The following is a 25,280-nucleotide window of genomic DNA, read 5'->3' on the forward strand; positions in this document are numbered from 1 at the left end:
GTAAGAGCAGCACATTCATTTAAAATGGTGATTGAACTTATTGTTATTATCTCTATATACTCATTGTTTTTAATACACACCTTCCAGTCAATCAGAGAGAATCAAAGAGTCTGCATTGAGAATAATTGCTTATAAAACTAGATTTCATTACCTTTCCTCTGTCTCTCTCTCTCTCTCTCTGTGTGTGTGTTTTCATACTGAACTGGCACTAATGTTGTAAATCTTTTTTAGCTCTTTGATTTGATTTAACTCCTCAATCTCTTGATGTCTGAAGATCTCTTACATGGCTGAGGAGACAGAGGACTTGGTGCACTTGATTTCTCCAGCACTCCCACAGGTCTTAGTTCCTGTAATACAACACCAGTTATTATGTATTCTAAACTATAAAGACAGAAGTTAATAAAAGATCAAATAAATAGATTACTGCTAACCTTTATTTGAGTGCTTGCTTCACCACAGCCATCTTCTGTTGAATTATATTTTTGGTCTTTTTTTTTTTAGTTGTAACCGCTGCATTTTTCTAAAAATAATCACACACGGGCACACACACACACACAAACAAATCTCACTTCCCACACATTAATGTCACACTATAAATGCTGGTCTACAGAGCTGTGAAAAAAATACTGATGTATTTTATTTTTGTGTATGTTGTCAGATATATTATTTACAGTGATAAAAAGACAAATAATGATGCAAACAAAATTCACTTCTGCTGTGAACATTTGGTCAGCCATTCCCTTCACCTTCGCTTATAAGGGACCCTTCAAATAACTCACTTAAAGGGCTCTTCGAAGGGAGTAGGGCACAGGGATCCCTACTTCTGATTGGCGTTCGCCCCAAATGATGACGAACTGGTGACGTTCTGTTTTTGCGAGACACCCCTCCCTGCAGACTGTAGTGTCACGTATGTGTTTACCGCGCATGCGCTTGTAATTTGCATTGCGTGATGAGGTCAGTTGTTTTCACGTCGTCCGTGCGCATACTTAACAGAAAACTCTAATAAAATGTTAAAGTATTAAAGAAAATTAAGGTGTAAAAAAGACGTGAAAAACAACCATGTTTAACCATGTTTCATCTGAGGTAAAATTATACGTAATTAAAGTTTATTCTGTAATATCTGTGTAGTATCTTACTTACAATATATTAACATTCTGTTGCACTTTACTTCACTGTGTATATTGTAATATTACACTTTAATGGCACCTTATATTTCTTATTGAGCTAGTCAAAATTACAACAGATAAAAGTACAGTCGTCGGCTCTAATAGTGCAGATGGTAAAACGTGTGTTGTTCACAATATGATGCAATCGATCCGGGTCCGAATCTGCCTTTTGACAGTTTTTTTCCTCCCTTTTCAAATTTGAAATCACATCAGAAAAGCATTTATTTTAAATAAAAACGAAGGAAATAACCAAAAAGTTGTGAGGGAGGGCTTTATTGTCCTAATATGGTGGCATCCATTTAATAATTTGAATTAAAATTATAATTTACACTCAGTAATTATTGCATACTGTTTTATAATGTACTACAATACTGAGGTGCAAATAATTGCCACTATTTGCAATAAGTAATATAAATAGCAGAAAATCCTGCTATTTTAACATAGTGTAAATATAATCTTTAGCCATTTGCACTTAGCCACTGCCTTTCTTATGCTATGGTTCTTGTTTATCTATTTTTTAACTATAAATTTGGACATTTTTCTTTTGCTTTGGCAATTCTGCATGTGAAACATTTAAGCCAATAAAGTAGTTTTAAGTTGAGTTGACTACATACAGTATATTTTCAGTGTCTGCATCTCATTTTATGCAAGGTGCCTCCAAAAAACCCAAAGTGATGACAGTGATCTTTTTTTATTTATTTCAAAGAACAAAACAGATATATAGATTAAGACTATAGACATGACACAAGAAAAAAAAATCTGAAATTCACCTCCATCACTGATAAAAAATAAAAAAAAAGTCATTGTCAAATTTCTTTGAATGACTGAAACCCACACAGGACTCTCCTGCGATTCCTCACACACAGGTGGACAGATGACAAAATGATTATAATAATGAAAAAGATTACAAATATGATTTTTTTTTTTTGCAATGCATGCAACCATCAATGGCATTACTTACATTAATAAAGTCTTTCTGCTCTATTTTAAGACACCTTTAATGGTTCATTTTAGGCGAAATAAGACTTTGAAAGACCAGCATTCGAAAACTATATCATAAAACATATCATATATCATAAGTCGTTGTTTTTCCCAAACTGGGTAAATAATAATTTTATTTTGGTTTCTCAATTAATCAATACTAATGGATACCTGTATTCATATTCAGAGTTTTTGAACAGGTACAATATACCTGTTACTCCACGAGAGTTTGCTATTGTAATGGATGCCATCCCTTGGAGCAATAACTCTTCTCAGAGATTCAGCTAGATCCCAGATTTCGTTATCAGTTGCTCATCCTTTTGATACAACGATTGGAAATATTTGTTTCTTATCTAACTCTTGTAGTCGGAACAGGAAAATTAGACAGCTATTTCAAAATGAGATTGTTTCTCTCCCATACATTGTGTAGTACTGGAATGGCCAGTCGATATTCCTTGGAAGAAAGTGTGGACTTTGTCATCTAAATACTTAATAACCAATAAGGTTAAGGATGTGTCTTACAAATTACTTCATCTTTTCTTTCCTGTGACGCTTTACTTAAAAAAAGATGTTTCCTGATATTGACACTTTATGTTCTTTTTGTGGTGCTGAACACGAATCCATTTCTCATCTCTTCTGGGAATGCACATATACAAGTCTGTTCTGGAAGAATTTTTGTATCTTTGTTCACACATTTTCATCGCAGAGTTTTTCTTTGTAATATAAAGATGTTTTATTTGGTCAGCACAACTTTGATAAAAATGTAAAGGACAAATATTTTCTGATAAACCTTTTTATTTTTCTAGCGAATTTTTTTATACATAAATGTAAATTTCGGATGTTAAGCCCTACTATTTTTTTATTTTCTATAAGGAACTTAAATCTTACCTAGACACTCTCAGTACATCCAGCAATTCCAAAACCTTTAAAACTGTCTCACTATGTCATTTGCATAATATTCTTCTGACTATATAATCTGTAGCTGTACTCGCAATTGTATTTACCCCTGGCATTGATTTTGTATGCTCTTAGCATTTCAATAAAAAAAAGCAAAAAAGTAAAAATGAGTACTTGGTTTTTGCTGCGTCGCTTCTCTCTCCAGTCCAGCGGGTGGCGCTAAACACATTCATTTGTTTGGAAAGACGCCATTAAACTTCAGAGGAAGAAGTTTAGTTTCACCGCGTTCTTTGTTGTAGTTATGTTGGGATGCTGCATTCAAACAGACATGTTTCTTTTAAGAGAAAAATACCGTTTTTGAATCAGGTCAGTAAATACCTGTAATATTCTCATCCTCACAGTCGTGACTAAGTTTTGAAACAAGCAGGAATATCATCTGAACTGAGATCTGCTGCTATGAAAATGGAGTTTGTTAAAGAAGAGCGTGAAGAAAACATGAGTGAACCAGAAACCTGGAGAATAAAACAAGAGGAACCAGAAACCTGGAGAATAAAACACGAGGAACCAGAAACCTGGAGAATAAAAAACGTGGAACCAGAAACCTGGAGAATAAAACACGAGGAACCAGAAACTATAAGAATAAAACAGGAGGAACCAGAAACCTGGAGAATAAAAAACGTGGAACCAGAAACCTGGAGAATCAAACAAGAGGAACCAGTAACTATAAGAATAAAACACGAGGAACCAGAAACCTGGAGAATAAAACACGAGGAACCAGAAACCTGGAGAATAAAACAAGAGGAACCAGAAACCTGGAGAAAAAAACACGAGGAACCAGAAACTATAAGAATAAAACACGAGGAACCAGAAACCTGGAGAATAAAACACGAGGAACCAGAAACCTGGAGAATAAAACACGAGGAACCAGAAACCTGGAGAATAAAACACGAGGAACCAGAAATCTGGATAATAAAACACGAGGAACCAGAAACCTGGAGAATAAAACAGGAGAAACAAGGAGGTTGGTGTTTATTCTTCATTCGCTGATACACATACAGAACATTTGTTTGGGTACTAAATATGGTATACTAGAGTTTATGCTACAAAAATGATGTGAAAATCATCCTGTTCACTAATTCACAGAAAACAATATTATGGTGTTATAATATTTTGAATAATGTGTATAACCAAACAGTTGAACAGACTCCCTAAGTATTTATAACTACTATCAAATGTGCACCAGCTACTGTTTGGTTACCCACATTCTTCAAAAAATCTTCTTTTGTGTTCACCGCAAGAAAGATATTAAAGGGTTAGTTCACCCAAAAATGAAAATCATTAGAATTGGAGTAGGTGGGTGTTTTTGTTCAACAGTCCAAAAGTAGTCAAATAAAGCATGTACATGATGACTTCACACATGCACCAGTGATTAGTGAAGAAACGCGGAAGCGTGGATGAGAGACACCTAAACAAAAAGTTGGTTTATATAAGGTTAAAATATTTTTCTTATATTGCAATATAATATCGATATTGCCTTGACAGTGTAAAATTTCGTGAAATGAATTGTAGCTTATATCGCCGACCACCACTTTAAGAGAAAGTGAAACTAGAGGTTAGGGCTGCACGGCATATTGAAATTATCAAAATATATGAACATGGATTGCCTACTGTGTTTCACACAAAACACATGGGTTTTTGGCTAGGTTTAAAACAAGAAAAAGAGCACCTTTAGATAAACAAGGCAACATAATATGCACTTTTATTGAGGCAGAAAAACAAAATTCAATAAGATCCGTGAGATTGCTTGTAATAAATATTTAAATGCAAAAGGCACCGGAAGAGAAGACCATGCTAAATAAAGTCATCGTTTTTGTTATTTTTGGACCAAGATGTATTTTCGATGCTTCAACATATTCTAACTGACCCTCTGATGTCACATGGACTACTTTGATGATGTTTTTATTACCTTTCTGGACATGGACAGTAGGGATGTCCCGATCAGGTTTTTTTGTCCTCGAGTCCGAGTCATTTGATTTTGAGTATCTGCCGATACCGAGTCCCGATCCGATACTTCTATAATACATAAAAAAAGAATAAAGAAGAGCGAAAAAACAGATCCAGGATCTTCAATAAATTACATTTTGAAATATATTCAAATATAAAACAGCTATTTTAAATAGGCTAGTAAAAATATTTCAAAATCTTACTGTTTTGCTGTACTTTGGATCAAATAAATGCAGGCTTGGTGAATAGAAGGGACTTCTTAAAAAAAAAAAAAAAAAAAATCCTTAACAAGCTTACTGTTCAAAAACTTCTGACTGGTAGTATAGGCAACTTTATTTTTTCTTTAATTTCTAGCTTTTAATTGGCTTAGAAATCTATAAATGCTGGACAATAACAAATAATAATGATTTGTTTATATACTACAAACACTGTTTATCACATAATAATGCAGAATAGTTTCTATACTGTAATAAATACTATGTCAATCAGCACTGCATTGTTCATACTTTATTTATCACCTGCTGGAGATGACCTGAAGAACAATTTATTGTCGTGATCGTATATTAATGTCTTCGTGTTTGCATACGTTTCTGTTTTCCTGTGAGCACCACAGCGATAGCTGGACGCTTTTGTCCATATTAGGAATATCCTGATATCAGCGCGAGAGCGTGCTCCGGCTTCGAGTATGAATGAAACACACACTGCATGAGAGTTTAGTGCTCTGTGATGTTCATCTCGCTGTATCCTGGGTCCGAATGAAATATCAGGTCATGCGCAAACTATCATGTATCTTTGAGTTTGAATCTATATTTATTCACACCAGCTTTTGAAAACAAAGTGATGTCATGCCGCACACGTTGCTGTTTCTGTGTGGAGTCAAAAGAGTATAACTCTGTGCCACCGCATAACAAAAGATGTGTTAAAAATTAATGAGAATATATATATATCCGAGTCCTGATCGGGAGGTAATGTCCGATTCCGATCGAGTCTGAAACCACGCGATCGGGCCCGATTTCCGATCACGTGATCGGATCTGGACATCCCTAATGGACAGTATATCGTACATGTCCGATACATATCGTACATATCTGACATGAATTTGACAGGATTATTTATTTTCTTAAGTGAAAAAGAACTTCAAATGCAGCCAAAAATCTAACACCGCAAACTAAAAAAGGTATTTTAGTTTTGCAATATAACTGTATAAAAAACTGCAACAAATAAGTCTAGGAATATAAAAAATGATATATTAATCAGATAATCTCTTTACAACAAAACAAGTAAAAAACAAGCAACCATCTAGGCATAATTATTATTAATAGAGACATATTATTATTACTAAGTCAAAGTCACCTTTATTTATATAGCGCTTTAAACAAAATACATTGCGTCAAAGCAACTGAACAACATTCATTAGGAAAACAGTGTTAATAATGCAAAAATGAAAGTTAAAGGCAGTTCATCATTGGATTCAGTGATGTCATCTCTGTTCAGTTAAATAGTGTCTGTGCATTTATTTGCAATCAAGTCAACGATATCGCTGTAGATGAAGTGTCCCCAACTAAGCAAGCCAGAGGCGACAGGCGACTAAAATAGTCTAGTCTGGCTATGTCTATTTGTATGTTTCTGCATGCAAGGTCAGCAAACAGCGAGGTTTGTTCCGATCAGAGCTCATGAGCGGAGAGCGCATTTCTGAATATACGGATCTGCTTGCTCATTCCGTGGGATCTCACTCAACCCAGAATGGCCTGCTGGTTCGAAAATATGATAGGAGTCATTTTATTGTTTAGTAATAAACTGGTGTTTTCTGTGTTGCTGCAAAGATGAAGTTGACGATGCGGACTCGCCGTGAACAACAGAGAGAAATGCACATTTCATATGGATTACATCATCAGAGTAGCCCGTTTATTTTGGTTTAAATATTTCTTAGGCTGTTGTTGAAATTTAATCGGAAACACCGCCATGTTGAAGCCTGCAGTAAATGTTTTGCATTATGGCAGTCCACTCTGCTTATTGTTTTTCGAAAATGTTGCACTCCTGTTTGTCATTGCGCACGTAACTTCACGCCAATAAATCATCAGAAATATTGGTCTTTACCAATATATTGAATCTTTACATTCCTCCTGCCTGTTGTCCGTGGATTTACCTATATTTGGTGTTATTTGCCGTATAAAACTTTAGACATGCAAAATCGATTTTACAATCGATTCAATGAACACTCGTCACTCAAATCAAACAGGATTTTTTTCACAAAAGTGACAACCCAAGAAAGCAAAGTAAACGTTCTCTCATTTGTAGGTTGCATTGATACGTAGCGGTGGATGCAAGTAAAACAGTACCTCATTTTTTTTCTCACCTGAAATTCATGCAATAAACATGTTTTTGACAAAGATTTAAATTTGTTTGTGGTCTATATAGCCTGCATCAAAATGAGGTTTGCAACGATGCGACCGAAGGCACGGGTTGAAGACCCAGTCAGTGACGTCACGATATGCTAATTTGTTTAAATTCATACCGACGTCATCACCATCACAAAAATTTACTTTTTTTTTTTACATTGAAACTTGAAAAAAAAAATATAGACCGACCTACCGACCCTTTTTTTTTTTAATTACTGTTACTGCAAACCAAAATATTTTTAAGGATGGCCTAACCTAGCAATGCTAGGAGTGACAGGCTACCAGCCAATCATGTAACAGTTTGGTTGTGCCATATCGTTGTCTCATGTTTGATTCTTCAGTAACAGAACCGGCGTGGAGAGATAAGTGGAAAGCCTTATTTGATCAGTGAGTGATGTAGATAAGATGACTGACTGTTGCGCCATTTCTGACAGGCGCCCGCACATGTTACTGAGAAAACGAGCAGAGAGAGAGCGACAGAGAGAGAGAGACAGTGATGAAATGTTTTCTGTGTTGACACAAATCTACGAGCTGTCGCTGCGTCATGATAGGTGCGCCTTATATTTTCCTGATTTTTGTTCTTTTTCAATCACACCTATGAATCAGAGGAAGATTAAAGGATTAGTTCACCCCAAAACTAAATTGTCCTAATCGTTAACTCAACCCCAATGCCATCCAAGATATCCATGTCTTACTTTCTTCAGTGGAAAAGAAATTAAGTTATTTGAGGAAAACATTTCAGGATTGTTTTGTTCATAAAATGGACTTCAATGGCAACAAACTCGGTTTCCTCAAAAAACTTAATTTGTTTTCCACTGATGAAAGAAAGACATGGGTAGCTTGGAGGGCATTGGGGTGAGTAAATTTTTTGGAAATTTCCATTTTGAGGTGAACAAATCCTTTAAGTTTAAAATAAAAAGTTTAAATGCAATATAATTTTCTCCTGGTCCTTTTTTTAAATATGTCATGAAAATATCAATATGTAACAATGTTAAAACTCCATGATCACGGGAAGGAGGAGGCGGGAACCGGCAGACAATCACAATGAAGCTTTAATCATCAAAATAAACACAAAGCAGTGCGGCAGCCCCTCATGGATGACTGCTGCGCACAAACAAAATCAAAACTCATCCTTCACTGTCGTCACTCCTGTTTTATATCCTTCCATTTCTTCCGTGGGACTCGAGACCGCTGGGTCAAGCAGGTGTCGCTCATTTCCAATCACTCCACCGGCCTCGCTCCATTCCCACGGCTCTCGGCCCCGCCCCACTCGCCACACAATAATTATCGGTATCGCCCGATATGAAACACTTATATTGTGATAAAGTTTTCGGGGATTTGCATTGCATATCAGGGATGATGGATTGATTTAAAAAAAAAAAAAAGAAGAGTATTTGTGACTAGATGTAACTTTTAAGATTTTGCAGTAAAAGTTAATTTCTGATTGACTTGTGTGCAGTTCCCATGAAAACAAATTAAATATTTTTTTGACTCAACTTTAAGGTTGTGGGTTCGAGTCTCAGGCCAGCAATACCACGACTGAGGTGCCCTTGAGCAAGGCACCGACCCCCAACTGCTCCCCGGGCGCCGCAGCATAAATGATGCCCACTGCTCCGTGTGTGTGTTCAAGTCAAGTCACCTTTATTTATATAGTGCTTTAAACAAAATACATTGCGTCAAAGCAACTGAACAACATTCATTAAGAAAACAGTGTGTCGATAATGCAAAATTACAGTTAAAGGCAGTTCACCATTGAATTCAGTGGTGTCATCTCTGTTCAGTTTAAATAGTGTCTGTGCATTCGTTTACAATCAAGTCAACGATATTGCTGTAAGTGAAGTAACCCCAACTAAGCAAGCCAGAGGTGACAGCGGCAAGAACCAAAACTCCATTGGTGCCAGAATGGGGAAAAAAAACCTTGGGAGAAACCAGGCTCAGTTGGGGGGCCAGTTCTCCTCTGACCAGAGGAAACCAGTGGTTCAATTCCAGGCTGCAGCAAAGTCAGATTGTGCAGAAAAATCATCTGTTTCCTGTGGTCTTGTCCAGGTGGTCGTTTGAGACAAAGTCTTTACAGGGGATCTGTATCTGGGGCTCTAGTTGTCCTGGTCTCCGCTGTCTTTCAGGGATGTAGAGGTTCTTTCTAGGTGCTGATCCACCATCTGGTCTGGATATGTACTGGATCCAGGTGACTATACAGTGACCCTCTGATCTGGATACAGACTGGATCTGGTGGCTACGGTGACCTCGGAATGAGAGAGAAACAGACTAATATTAGCGTAGATGCAATTCTTCTAATGATGTAGCAAGTACATCGGGTGTAATGGGAAGTATTCCCGGTTCCGGTTTACCTAATTAATGCAACCTAAAAATCCTTTAACGGATTTGGATATTAGAAGCATATTATGTTATGTGTAAGCCAGGTTAAAAAGATGGGTCTTTAATCTAGATTTAAACTGCAAGAGTGTGTCTGCCTCTCTAACAATGTTAGGTAGGTTATTCCAGAGATTAGGCGCCAAATAGGAAAATGATCTGCCGCCCGCATTTGATTTTGATATTCTAGGTATTATCAAATTGCCTGAGTTTTTGAGAATGCAGTGGACATGGAGGATTATAATGTAACAGGAGCTCATTCAAATTCTGAGGTGCAAACCATTCAGGGCTTTATAAGTAATAAGCAATATTTTAAAATCTAAACAATGTTTGACCATATGGGCTAATATGGTCATAGTTCCTGGTTCTAGTAAGAACTCTTGCTGCTGCATTTTGGACTAGCTGTAGTTTGTTTACTAAGCGTGCAGAACATCCACCCAATAAAGCATTACAATAATCTAACCTTGAGGTCATAAATGCATGGATTAACATTTCTGCATTTGACATTGAGAGCATAGGCCGTAATTTAGATATATTTTTTAGATGGAAAAATGCAGTTTTACAAATGCTAGAAACGTGGCTTTCTAAGGAAAGATTGCGATCAAATAGCACAACTAGGTTCCTAACTGATAACGAAGAAATTACAGAACAGCCATCAAGTCTTAGACAGTGTTCTAGGTAATTACATGCAGAGTTTTTAGGTCCTATAATTAACACCTCTGTTTTTTCAGAATTTAGCAGTAAGAAATTACTCGTCATCCAGTTTTTTATATCAACTATGCATTCCGTTTTTCAAATTGGTGTGTTTCACCGGGCTGTGAAGAAATATAAAGAGCTGAGTATCATCAGCATAAAAGTAAAAGCTAACACCATGTTTCCTGATGGTATTTCCTAGGGCTGGACGATTATGGCCTAAAATCAAAACCTCGATTAATTGAACATTTTACCTTGATTACGATTAATGAACGATTATTTTGTTTCTGTTTCGTTTTTTTGCCCTGATAGTAGGGCTGGACAATTAATCGAAAAGTAATCGAAACCGAAATTTACAACCTCTAACCGAGGTAATTTTCCCATGTCGGTTATTTCGATTATTTGCGGTTAATACTTCCCCCTTAAAAGCATGTGTAGCCACATGATTCTGCCAGTCAGTGGCATAAGAAAAACCAAAGATGAACGCCGGTTCAACAATGATGTGATGGCGCGCGAGTGGTGAGCCTTGCATCTTCACTAAACTTTGTCAGTTGTATTTGTTTTATTGTTTGGACATTCAAGCGATTAGACGATCGGATGTGTATTATTATATCGAGCTATGTTTGCGCTGCTGCATTGTGGCATGAAAACTCATAGCTGTGAAGATCGATTGCACAGAGAAACGCAGTTGTCAGCTCTGTCCTGTGATTTATCACTAAAGGTTCTTAGAATCTCAAAACTTATAGCATATTTTTCTACGTTTGAAGGAACTAGGCTATTTACAACCCCCAGCTTCACAATAATATAGAGACAGTATGACTAATTCACATACGCAATCACTCGTACTGGTACTGTGGAGGGAAGGGAAGTCGTGGCCTAATGGTTAGAGAGTCGGACTCCCAATCGAAAGGTTGTGAGTTCGAGTCCCGGGCCGGCAGGAATTGTGGGTGGGGGGAGTGCATGTACAGTTCTCTCTCCACCTTCAATACCACGACTTAGGTGCCCTTGAGCAAGGCATCGAACCCCCAACTGCTCCCCGGGCGCCGCAGCATAAATGGCTGCCCACTGCTCCGGGTGTGTGCTCACAGTGTGTGTGTGTGTGTGTTCACTGCTCTGTGTGTGTGCATTTCGGATGGGTTAAATGCAGAGCACAAATTCTGAGTATGGGTCACCGTACTTGGCTGAATGTCACTTCACTTTACCTTTAATCTTCATTCATCTCTTACACCGAGCAAGAATATGTAAGAAATGTTACAAACATAGATAAAATAACTAGGGCTGGGTTAATAAAATTGATTTTCGATTAATCGTTTTTTAAAATGTAGTCGATTCAAAATTGATTCTCAAAGGCCATGAATCGATTTTTTCCATATATAGTTCCGCAGACATTGAACGCAAGATTAGCGTTAATCTAATTACAAATCTTCTCCACTAGATGTCACCCTCTTACGTGCCTTGTGCGATGTTATCAACAAACCTGACATTCATTCATTAAGTACTTAAAGCAGTGGTTCTCAACCCGTGCCCCATCACGAATTCAAATGCGGCCCACCGTATGCTGAACCCACAGACACACACACACACACACACAAAACTTATGCAACTCACTTGAAGAAGTTCAAGCAAATGGAAACACCATACACTACGCAGCAATCATCCTTAATTGAAGAAATGTGGCAAAACATCTCTGGAGAGAAACTCATATTATTAAATTCGAAAGTGCTTTCCATATTTGGATCAACACAGGCTACATTTGTGAACGCACATTTTCTGCAATGTCGCGCGTCAAGTCATGCTCCCGTGTGCGTCTAACAGACTGCATCTTAAAGCCTCTTTCTGCGTCCGTGAGTCCGCTATGGACTGCTAGGTAGGCGTGACGTAAAAATCGTCATCGGAGAGTGTGTGCCGAGGCTCTGAGCAGATGACCGCGCGGACAGGTGCGCGTGGTCAGTAGGCTTCAAAAGCACAATTGGACATGTTCAGGCAGTGTGAAGAAGCCTATTGCCAATCGAACCTGTGCAATCCGTCAATAAAGAATATAAAGACAGCGATGTGCAATGATTCTGGGCAATTGTTTGTTCACATGTTTGTCGCAGAGCGGACCGTCAGTGTGCGCTTTCGAAAGTATAAATGGAAGAAGTCCACGTCCGCGCTGGCCGTGTCTGCGTCCGGATCAGTGATGCGCGGGTTGATCCAAAATGAGCGGGTGCCTGCGGTCACCTGCAGTTACCCGCGGTTATGAGTTATTCAAAAATATTTTTAATGATATTCGGGTCGCAGTCGGTCGGGTCCTAGTACTAGACACATTTTTGAAAAACATAGGCCTACACTTTATTGGCCGAATAACTGGCATGAAGATCTACGCACAAGCTCAGTCTGCAGGTTGAGATGGAGGCGGCAAAGAAGACTGCATGTGGAGCAACAGAGCTGTTTTTGGTAAAACATGATTTTGACGAATACATTAAGTTTTATTTTATAGAAAACTCTTTTTAAAAGATTTTCGTTTTGTATAAATTGTATCTTAATTTGGACCAATGTTTTATCAATCAGTTGTCCGTATTTAATAAATAAAAAGCAAATATATAGCCTAGCAGACAATGTAGTAAGGCGCCGGCAGGATCACTTGCATTGCATGTGAACTAAACTCACAGTGTGCCTCACAGATTTTAGATATATTACAGACACCTTGAAATGTCTTCTTTTAAACTAAAATATTGAAACCAAAATAAACGGGCTACTCTGATGTAATCCATATGAAATGTGCATTTCTCTCTGGCGTTCATGGCGAGTCCGCATCGTCAATTTCATTTTTGCAGCAACACAGAAAACACCAGTTTCTTACTAAACAATAAAATGACTCATTGCATATTTTCGAACCAGCAGGCCATTCTGGGTTGAGAAAGACCCCACGGAACGGAGCGGAGCAGGATATTCAGAAATGCGCTCTCCGCTCACGAGCTCTGATCGGAACAAACCCGAGCATCAGTGTCTGCTGACCTCAGCAGAGATATTACAATGTTACAGAGGACTTATTTTATTTCTTTGTTCAAACTTCCAAGTGGCCTATTACGTTAGCCATGTATAAATTATGTTAAAACATGTATAAATGACTCATTCCTGACAAAAGGCAAAAGAGCTGCTTGCGTGGTACATTTGAATAATGTCGGGTTATAAATGGGTTCGGGCTTTTAAAATGCTGTCAGTCAAATTGTACTTGTCGGGCTCGGGCCTAAATCTGTCGGGCCTAACTTTTAAGGCCCGATTACAGCTCTAATAGAAAATCAAATCGAGAATCGAAATCGAATCGATTTGAGAGCTTGTGAATCGAAATTGAATCGATCTTGAACATCTGAATCGATACCCAGCCCTAAAAATAACTGCTGATAGTGAGCTATGATCGTTCTTTCAATAGGAAAAAATATCACACCTTTAATAGTCGATCTCAACCGTCTGGCTGAGGCCAGTCTAAAAAGACGCTCAGGACAGTTGACAGAACGCTGCTGCATGCTGACATGAAAGCGTATCATTCTCACGTGTTATTAAGCCTTGCCACTTGCAACTGTAACCATTCAAAAGACTTAAAAGCATTCAAACACAAGACGCGGAAAAGCTAAACTGAGTAGCTGGTTACTCGCGCGCTGTGTTCGGTGCGGAGAGAGAGAGAGAGAGAGAGCTGCGTATCACGGACAGCGACACTGAACCGAGCTCTCGTTTGCAAAAGTTCCTCCTGCACCTCAACGAACAAATACAAATCGCAGTTTAAACAAACAGAAAGTAGTTTCGACTCGGAACAACCTTTTCTACAGTTAAAATACACAGAACAGTCCGAGAACGGACACAAACCGGGAACCCGCAGCTCGACCGTCAACCGCTGCCAGTGTTTCCAACTAATTTTCAGGGGAAGTTGCTAAAGGCAGATCATTAATTTTGTTGCTAAAAGTTGCTAAATGACATTGTGACGTAATTGCGCCATGATGTCATTATGTAATCGCAACGCAAAACCACATAGATATTATTTGGAAATATTAATTTACATTTGTTTGTAAAATAAATACACACACACACAGCATTTTTAAAATCAATACAAACATCAAATTTTTTTCACAGATTTATTTTTATTTTTAAATACAAAATTGATATTGAACATTTAAACACTTTTGAACAATTACATTTTATGTAGGCTATTTTCCTTTAAACCAGTGAAACTACACATGAACTGAACAATTAAAGCCCTTTGGTAGTTAATATGCTACCTAAATGATCAACAGTTAAACAAGCTAATAACAAGGTGTATCAGTAAATTAACAATTAGGCTATATTGAACAATTGCAGCTAGCATCTTAACTTATCTTAACGAGCCCTTTTTGAAGTGCTAATGGTACTTGTGTAGGAAATTATAAATTTGTCCGTTTTTAAAAAAAAATTGTGTACTTAATGCATTAAAATTTTTTTGCCAAAAATGCTACTGCACTCAACAAATAATTTTATAGACCTTGTGTAGCCCCGCCCCCACTCGTTGTCTTTTGTCTTCTGGTTTTTACAGCTATTTCCACAGCAATCTGAAGGAATTATGAATCAACCACTCAGTCTATTTAGCTAGCTTGTACGTGTGCTGTTTTGATTAGAGTCACTTTCCAAAAGTTGCTAAAAGTTGCCAAGTAAATGTTAAAAATTGCTAAATTTGTTGTTAGGTGCTTTTTGGAAAAAATTTGCTAGTGTAGTCTGAAAAGTTGCTAAATCTAGCAACAAAATTGCTAAATTGGGTACACTGACCGCTGCTCTGTATGCACGCGCTTGTGCTTCATGTGCGCTGCACACAAACATGCTATAATAATTTTTGAGATTCTAAGATACTTTAGTGATAAATCACAGGACAGTGCTGACAACTTCTGTGTTCCTCTGTGCGCGCGATCTTCACAGCTACTGTTTATATGAGTGTTTGTGCTACAATGCAGCTGCGCGAACATGGTAGCTCGATTTAAGAATACATATCCGATCATCTAATCGCTTGAATGTCCAAACCATAAAACAAATACAACTGACAAAGTTTTAGTGAAGACGCAAGGCTCACCACTCACGCAAATCGCCACCTGATTCCCTTATCTTAACCCCACCCCTAATCCTAACCCCTTCCCCACACCTACTCCTAAACCTACAAATACTAGGTGGGGGGGGGGGGGGTAATAATTCGGCAGGGGGTCGAAATTGGGCACAACACCGGCGTTCGTGTTTTGCTTTTATGTCACTGACTGGACGGGGCAGTCATGTGTCTTGTCTATGGTCTACACACGCGCTGGAGGAAAAGTGGGCGTTTATCACCTTGTGGATGTTTTCAAACTGTTGGGTGTTTCTAGATCATTCAATCTGAATGATCCCCCTTACCCAACCCCACCCCTAAACCTAACGCCACTATGATGTCAACCAATCAGGTATCATGGTGTAAAAACACCCTGATCTGGTAACTCCCATTACTTTCCTGCAGAGACCTATACTTCTTTTAAGGGGAAGTGTTAACAGGATTAAAAAAACGAAATAACCGACATGGGAAAATTATGTTGGTTAGAGGTTATGAATTTCGGTTTTGATTATTTTTCGATTAATCGTCCAGCCCTAATATCTCCCAAGGGTAACATGTAAAGCGTGAAGAGTAGCGGCCCTAGTACTGAGCCCTGAGGTACTCCATATTGCAATTGTGATAGATATGATACCTCTTCATTCACTGCTACGATTTGATAGCGGCCATATAAGTACGATTTAAACCATGCTAATGCACTTCCATTAATGCCAACAAAGTGTTCTAGTCTATGCAAAAGAATAATGTGGTCAATAGTGTCAAACGCAGCACTATAATCTAAGGGTGTTGATGGCGCAGTGGATAAGGCACATGCCTTTGGTGTGAGAGACCCGTGTTCAAACATTGAACACTAATGTGTCCCTGAGCAAGACACTTAATCTGCTCCAGAGGCGTGCGACCTCTGACATTATATAGCAATTGTAAGTCGCTTTGGATAAAAGCATCAGCTAAATGAATAATGAATGTATGAAGATTGAATAGCACTGATAGAGATACAACCATGAGCAGGTGATTTGTAACTCTAAGGAGAGCAGTCTCAGTACTATGATACAGTCTAAATCCTGACTGCAAATCCTCACAGATACCATTTTTCTCTAAGAAGGAATATAATTGTTAGGATACTACCTTTTCTAGTATCTTGGACAGAAAAAGAGAGATTCGAGATCGGTCTATGATTAACTAGTTCTTTGGGGTCAAGATGTGTTTTTTTTAATGAGAGGCTTAATAACAGCCAGTTTGGGGGACATATCCTAATGTAAAGCCCTGCATTTCAGCCCGAGCCCGACGGGCCCTGACTTATTTATGCCCCTAGGGCCGGGCTTCGGGCCAATTTTCACGTTATAGCTCACATGCGGGCCGGGCCTCGGGCCTTTTTTGGGTTATCCTTCTATTTATATTTTTAGACATTAATAAAAATAAAAAAAATGAGAAGTTGACGTTGACGATAGAAAAACAAACAGAGACATTTCATAACCTCATAACTTTCATAATCTGATAATTCAACCCGTTATAATTACACTGACATACTGACATGACAGTCTCACGCTCGCACGCACGCTTTTCCGTCAGTGCGACCCACGGATTATACTTCACTTATATCCACTTACTGTAGTAGTAGCTATTATAGGCCTCTAAATTAATGTATTAATCATAGCCTAGTTGGGCAACTAACAATTATAAAATGATGATTCATGCAGCGGCGAGCATTTCTGTGTCTGCACCTGTTGTTGCGGGCCACGCAGCAAAGAAGAGAGCGCTGGCCGAGTTTGAAAACATTGTGGAGCAGGACGAGGATGACGTCGATGAAGTACAGCAATACATGCGCCTCAATCACAACATGGAAGGTTATGGACGAGATGTGCTGCTATGGTGGAAACAGCACGAGACCTTGCTACCGCAACTGTCAAGACTGGCTCGCGCTGTGTTTAGTGTTCCGCCAGCAGCAGCAGCGAAGCGGGAAGAGTGATACAAGAGAGGACTGGGTTAAAACCTTCCACTCTGGGTGCTATTCTTTTTCTCCACGATGCTCTGTTAGAGACTATTCTAACTTTTCATTTGACTGGACTTTATTTTCGTTTAACTGTTGGAAACTAATGGAAAAAAATAATGTTCTGTGGTGCATTTTTGAGGTAAGATAACCTGCAAGTTTGTTTTTAATTAATTTAATTTGTTTAGATTGTAGGCTATTTCTAATTTCGTTTGCGAGCGCTGTTGCGAGCCTGCCTCAGTATTTCATTTTTTTTTATTTTACTCACTGTGGTTTAATAAATAAACATATATTAAACTAACTGTCTGTGTGATATGCTTGAAGTGTTTTATATCTATGGATTTTATTGTAGCCAAGTAAAGTATTAGCGTTAATTTAAGAGGCTTAATTGATTAAATATGTTTTAGGCTACTCGGTGTCGGCTCGGCTGATTAACGTTAATCGTCATTTAAAAAAAATGCTCCAAACATTTTTCTAAATTAACTTGATAAAGAAATGAAAAGAAACATAACACAAAACTGACCCCTTTTTTAATTGTTGCAAATAGGGCAGGCTTCTGCTGTGTAATAAAATAAATTAATAAAAACACGGGCTCGTGTCGGACTCGGGCTGATAATTCTGATGAGCTGTCGCACACGGGTCGGGCTGGGGCCTGAGCATCTCGCGCCAGGGCCGGGCTCGGGCCTAGATTTGAGGCCCGTGCAGGGCTCTATCCTAATGACAGTGATGAAAGTTGGAGCCATCTTTTTAGATCTCAGGAAAGCTTTTGACACTGTTAAACATAAAACTGTACTCCCCAAACTTTCATTTCAACTTCTCAGATAATGCTCTTAAGTGGGTAGCATCTTATCTTGACCACTGATCACAAACCGTCCGTATTTGAAGCTATCAGTCTGAACCCCTTCACTTTCAACTTCTCAGATAATGCTCTTAAGTGGGTAGCATCTTATCTTGACCACTGATCACAAACCGTCCGTATTTGAAGCTATCAGTCTGAACCCCTTCACTTGTCCTCAGGAGTGCCCCAAGAGTCAATCCTGGGCCCTCTTCTGTTCTGCATGTATATTAATGATCTACCACGTGTGTCCAGAAGTGAATATTCAAATGTATGCAGGCGACACATTTCTATACATACATGGGCCATCAAAAACAGCAGTGGCAACTAAACTTACAAATGCTATGGTAAAGATCAGTGAATGGCTAAACCAGGGTAGCCTTTAGTTAAATGTCTCCAAGTCAGTCGGTATGTTTTTTACTAAAACTACCAACTCTACAGCAAATCCGGACATTGTAATATCTGTAGAAAAACTTTAAATAGTTACAGAATTTAAGTATTTCGGTATTCTCTTAGACTCCAAACTCAACTTTAATTCTCAAATCACCAAAACTGTTAAGAAAGTAAAATTTCATCTATCCAATTTTCGAATTATCAGAAATTCAATGTCCACCCGAGCAGCTAAAATGTTTATGCATTCACTAATCTTTTTGCATATGACTTAATGCCTCACCAGCTGCTCTCAGGCCAACCACACCACTTTGAAACCAATTCAGTCCCTATACAAACAAACACTTAAAGTTCAGGATAAGAAACCAAGTCATTTTCATCACTGCAATATTCTGTCAAAAAATACATTATTAAATTGGGAAAATCTCATTAAGTGAACAAATATCGGTTTAGCATATAAAATCCTTCATGGCCTGGCTCCTCCACCTCTTAGTGAGTGTCTGAGTTCAAGGTCCAACACCAGTCGCCTCACTAGAGGAACATCCAGAGGAGACTGTGTCATTCCATTCAGGAAAACAGTGTTTAGTCAGTCAGACTTCTTTATTAAAGCTTCAAAAGAATGGAACAATATTCCAACACCAATCAGAGAAATCAATAGTTATAATGTATTCTGCTCATCGGGGAAGTCATGCCCTAGTGGTTACAGAGTTTGACTCCTAACCCTAGGGTTGTGGGTTCGAATCTTGGGCCAGCAATACCACAACTTAGGTGCCCTTGAGCAAGGCACCGAACCCCCAACTGCTCCCCGGGCACCGCAGCATAGATGGCTGCCCACTGCTCTGGGTGTGTGTTCACTGCTGTGTGTGTGCACTTTGGATGGGTTAAATGCAGAGATAAGGGGGAAGCCAAACCATTCAGAGATTTAAAAATAAGGAGCAACATTTTAAAATCAACTCTTAAGCAAACAGGCAACCAATGTAGTGAGCATAAAATAAGAGTAATATGCTCCCTACTTTTGACCCCACACAAGAGTCTAGCTGCAGCATTTTGAACAAGCCGCATGCGGGATAAAGCTGTCTGGCTAATCCCAAAATAAAGTGAGTTACAGTAGTCCAGCATAGATAAAATAAAAACGTGAATTACTTTTTCAAAATCATTAAAAGAAAGAAAAGGCTTAGCTTTAGAAAGCAGACGCAGCTGAAAAAAGCAAGCTTCGATAACTGAATGTAAATGGTAAATGGACTGCATTTATATAGCGCTTTCAACAGACCACATGGCCATCCAAAGCGCTTAACAAGTTGCCTCACATTCACCCATTCACACACTCATTCACACACCGACTGCGGTGTCAGCCATTCAAGGCGCCATCCAGCTCGTCGGGAGTAGCTGGGGTTAGGTGTCTTGCTCAAGGACACCTCGACACTTGGTCAGGTGGATCCGGGGATTGAACCACCAACCTTCTGGATTGTAGACAACCTACATGAACCACTGAGCCACTGCCGCCCCAAATCTTTGTATCGAATGTATTTGTCAGTCAAACTTTAAGCCATCATCAAAAATGAGGCCAAGGTTTTTTACCTCATGAGTCATCCCTTCCAAATCCAGTTTTGGGGAATTTGAAAATTCAGATGGACAAAAAAAACATGATTTCAGTTTTCTTTTCATTGAAGATATTTTTTTTTTAAGGAAAGCCAAGTTTTTACATCTGCCAAACATGCCATGAGAGACTCAAGACCCACAGAATTTCGTTTAACAGGCAAATAAACCCGAGTGCCATTCACATAACAGTGAAATGATAAACCATTTTTTCAAAAAAATGAGCCAAGTGGGAGCATATAGAGGGAAAAAAGAAAAAGGAGCCAAAATATAACCCTGAGGAACCCCGCAGGGCAAAAAAGCATTACTCGAGTAATGTTCACCTATCTTGACTGAAAAACTGAAAAATATGATTTAAACCAATCTGGAGCAACACCTTTTAAACCAACACAATGTTCTAAGCACTTAATGAGAACAGCATGATCGACTTTATCGAAAGCAGCTGTCAAATCTAAGAGCACAAGGACTGCAAAATCACCCGAGTCACATATCATCAAAATATCATTAAGAACCTTCAAAAGTGCTGTCTCTGTAGAATGGCACTTACGAAAACCTGACTGAAATGTTTCAAACATTGAATTGTCAGATAAAAAACTTTGTATCTGTGAAAACACATTTTTTTTTCCAGAATCTTGGAGATAAAAGGCAGATTAGAAATGGTCCCTAATTTTACCATCAAAAAATACTATTACTGTACAAAATGTTATTGCTGCAGTCTATTTAAAAGTGTCTAATTAATCTGAATGAATTAATACACACTTGAATATACACTACCAGTCCAAAAGTCTTTGAACGGTAAGATTTTTTTAATATATATAATTCTGTTCTCCTCACAGAGCCTACATTTATTTTATACAAAATACATTAAAAGTAGTAATGTTGTGATACATTTGTACAATAAAAAAACTGCTTTATATTCAAAGTTGAATTTTCAGCATCATTACTCCAGTCTTCAGAAATCATTCTGATATGCTGTTTTGCTGCTCAAGGAACATTTTTATTATTATTATTTTTAACTATTATCATTATCACAAGCATATAAATTAATACTTTTATTTTGCAATGATTCTTTAAATTGATCAAGTGTGACAAAGACATTTATAACATGATTTCTATTTCACATAAATTTTGTTCTTCTGAACTTTTAAAGAAACCTGAAAAAAGCCTCTCCTCTGTTTTCAACACAATAAAATTAATAAATATTTTTTGAACAAATCAGAATATTAAAATAATTTCTGAAGGATCATGTGACAGAGGACTGGAGTAATGATGCTGAAAATTCAGCTGTGCATCACAGGAATAAATTATATTTAAAAATACATTCAAGTAGAAAGCAGTTATTTTAAATTGTAAAAATATTAGAAAATTTTACTGAGCAGAAGAGACTTCTTTTAAAAACATTACACATCTTCTGGTTCAAAAACTTTTGACTGCTAGTGTATATAAATTATATTTAAAACCCAAATTTTTTATATTAGAATTCTGAAAAGGTTGTTTAAAGTTTTGAATAACCAAGATGGCAGCGGGTCAACACGCAGCGGCTTCTCTCTGTCCCAACAGAATGGTGTTTTCGTGTTTTTTGTCTCTTGTGAGTCACAATTTGTTTTTGTACGTCGTCATCGTGTCTACCTGTCTGTAAGCGCGCATACAGTCGCAAGTTTCGGCTCGATGTCGGCAGAACTGCATTTTTACAGTTAAACTCTGTGCATGCGGAACAGCTGTGGGATCTCGGTCTGCTACGGAGGCCTTCACCATCACCGACCCCCACTACTGCATCTCGCCCACAGCGGAGGCGCCACAAGCGGTGTGAGAGGAAGCAGAAGAGGGGTAAGCGCGAAGGTATCCGGGCTAGGTTAATGGCTAACCCACACAAGCCATCTATCCCTACCATCGTACTGGATAACGTATGCTCTTTGGACAATGAACTGGACTACATTCCATTACTACGCTCAACTCAACTTGTGTTTTTGTGTTCATACTGCTCATTTCGGTGTACATTCCCCCATTCAACATCATCAGCAACAGGAACGACGCACTAAATGAACTGTACCAGCACATCAGTGAGCAGCAGACAGCACACCCCGATGCTTTTTTCATCATAGCTGGGGATATCAACCATGCTGACCTAAAGAGTGTGTTTCCAAAAATACACAAACACATTAACTTTCCAACACGAGGTAATAACATTTTGGAGTTTGTTTACACCACACATAGAGGAGCTTACAAAGCCCTCCCCCTCCCTCACCTCGGAGCCTCAGACCACATCACTGTCATGCTAATGCCTGCATACAGACCACTCATTAAAGTCGCCAAACCAGTTCAAAAACAGATTCAAGTGTGGCCAGAAGGATCATCAGAGGTTCTTCAAGACTGCTTCAACACAACTGTCTGGGACATGTTTAAGCAGGCTACCACATGCAATAACACCACTGACTTCCAGGAGTACTCAGAGACGGTCACTGCCTACATCAACAAGTGTATTGATGATGAAACAGTCACAAAAACCATCACTGTCCGGGCCAACCAGAAGCCATGGATGACGGGGAGGTTTACAAGACTCCTGAAGACACGGAACACTGCCTTTAGAGCTGGAGATGAGGTGGGCCTGAGAACAGCCAGGGCCAACCTGTCCCGCGGCATCAGAGAGGCTAAGAGACAGCACTCCAGGAGGATAGCTCTTTAATTCAGCGACAGCAGAGACACTAGGAACCTGTGGCAGGGGATACAGACCATTACGGACTACAAGCCCCCACCACGGACCTGTGACAACAACATCTCTCTGCTGAACGAGCTGAACACCTTCTTCGCTCGCTTTGAGCGACAAAACAGCACCACTGCACAGAAGACTCCACCTCCTCCCGGTGACCAGGTGATGACGCTGACCCCAGACAGCGTGAGGAGACCCTTCAGCAGGATCAATGCATGAAAAAATCCAGGTCCTGACAACATCCCTCGGCATTAGGGCTGTCAAAATTGCTCAAAATTGACATTCGAATATTCCCTCTAAAAAAATACACGAATATTCGAACTATTCGAACATCTGGTGGCGGATGTTGTCAATGACGCGCATTACGTCAATAACAGGACAAAATAATACAAAGAGACAAAACTACTTGTATAGACAGTCTATTTAAGTTTAAACATATATGACAACGTATTACCTACACAAAAACAAGGAAAACAACTAATGGCCAAGACTGCAGACCTCACGCTCTCTCACCCTCACGTTCTCTGCGCATAATGGTTTAAATGAACAAACACATTTTTGTGCAAGCAATTTAAGGTCGCGACTGTTGTCCCAAATATAGCAGGCTTCATTCAGTGATTGAAACAAATATTATTGAAATATTAATTGAAGTTTTACAGCATATAGAACTGATATTAAATGCTCCGAGCGAGCTGTGCTGTGGTAAACATGGTAAACTTTTTCTTGACATGAAACGATAAATCAAACCTCGGATCCATTGCTTGGCAGAACTCCCCGAAGCTTCCCCCATCCGCGATACTGATCGGTCTCATGTCCTTAAAAATGAACGAAATTATTTTATCCGTTATGGCCTCTTGTCATGTTGCAGACAAAGTGCTTGCGGCGGGCGATGCAAAGTAACGTTAAGTGTCAAGACGTGACTGTTTAGCTGGAGTTCCACACATTATGCCATGCTCATTTGGGTGCACATTTTTCAGATGTGACATCATGTTGCTAGTTGTCGAATGGTATGCTAAGGGGCCGTTCACATATCGCGCCTTTTCCGCGCTCAAGTTCGTTATTTCCAATGTAGGCGCGTGGTATGCGCGCTCATAATGGAAGCGACGTGGTCGCGATGCGCCCTTTTTTTCCAGGCGCGTCCGCACCGCATCGAGTTAAAAACATCTCAACTTTTCAGAATGCCGCGAGCGCACCGCGGGTCATGTGACAAGAACTAACCAATCAGCTTCATCCTTTCCCGTAACAATGTTGAAAGCTCAGCCAAGATGAAGGAACAGCTGACCATAGGATTGTCATTTTGAAATGAATTTAGTAGCAGAGCTACTGCAAGGGATTTTTAGAGCTGCAAGTCCATTTTTCCTTTGCTGAAATTTCTGCGTCTTCATGGGGAGAGCACGTCATGGTTGCTTAGCAAAGGCAGACGCCTCAGGGGCGCAACTGCCCGAGCGCTTTGGAAAGGAGGAGAAAGCAGCGCGCCTAGCGTTTTCCACGCGTTTTAGGCGCGATATGTGAACGGCCCCTAACTGTACCTTAAATAGCTTGCATACAACAATCTTGCGGGTCAACAATTTTACCTCATTTTCTCTGCTGCGGTCGAGTTGGGCTCTCCTCACAAACTGAGGAGAGCCAGAGCACCAACCCCCATCATGTACACCTTCTACAGAGGCACCATAGAGAGCATCCTGTCGAGCTGCATCACTGTGTGGTATGGAGCCTGCAACGCGTCCTGCCGAAAGACTCTGTAATGCATAGTGAGAGCAGCTGATCATTGGTGTCTCTCTCCCCTCCCTCCAGGACATTTATGGAACCCGTCTCACCTGCAAAGCCCTCTGCATCACAGGTGGTCCCACTCACCCGTCACATAGCTTCTTCAGCCTGCTACCATCAGGAAGGAGACTGCGGAGTCTGCAGGCCAGGACCAGCAGACTGAAGGACAGCTTCATCCACCAGGCTGTCAGGAAGCTGAACTCCCTCCCGAACTCGCCCCCCCCCCCCTCTTCTGCCCCAGGCACCACTGAACTATGAGCCCAACATACACTAATATATGATGGCATGCACCAGTCACTTTTTGCAGCATTGGTCTGCTCACTACCTCATTCAACATGGAACTGACGTCACTCCAAATTTACAGTTGTCTGAGACGTCATGAAATGTTCTTTAGCATCACAAACCATAAAATGT

General features: G+C 39.3%; 1 protein-coding gene across 1 annotated transcript in view; it reads left to right on the top strand.

Annotated features, from left to right (window-relative positions):
* Positions 1–3,287: 3,287 nt before the first annotated feature.
* The window catches only part of LOC132159410 (zinc finger protein 501-like), a 531,393-nt gene continuing 509,400 nt past the window's right edge, over positions 3,288–25,280 (top strand). The window contains exon 1 of the mRNA XM_059568939.1: positions 3,288–4,065. Coding sequence (XP_059424922.1) covers positions 3,501–4,065 — 565 coding nt within the window. The 5' untranslated portion in view covers positions 3,288–3,500. The remainder of the gene's footprint in view (positions 4,066–25,280) is intronic.

The sequence above is a fragment of the Carassius carassius genome, chromosome 1 (genome assembly GCF_963082965.1).
Source record: "Carassius carassius chromosome 1, fCarCar2.1, whole genome shotgun sequence".
NCBI lineage: Eukaryota > Metazoa > Chordata > Actinopteri > Cypriniformes > Cyprinidae > Carassius > Carassius carassius.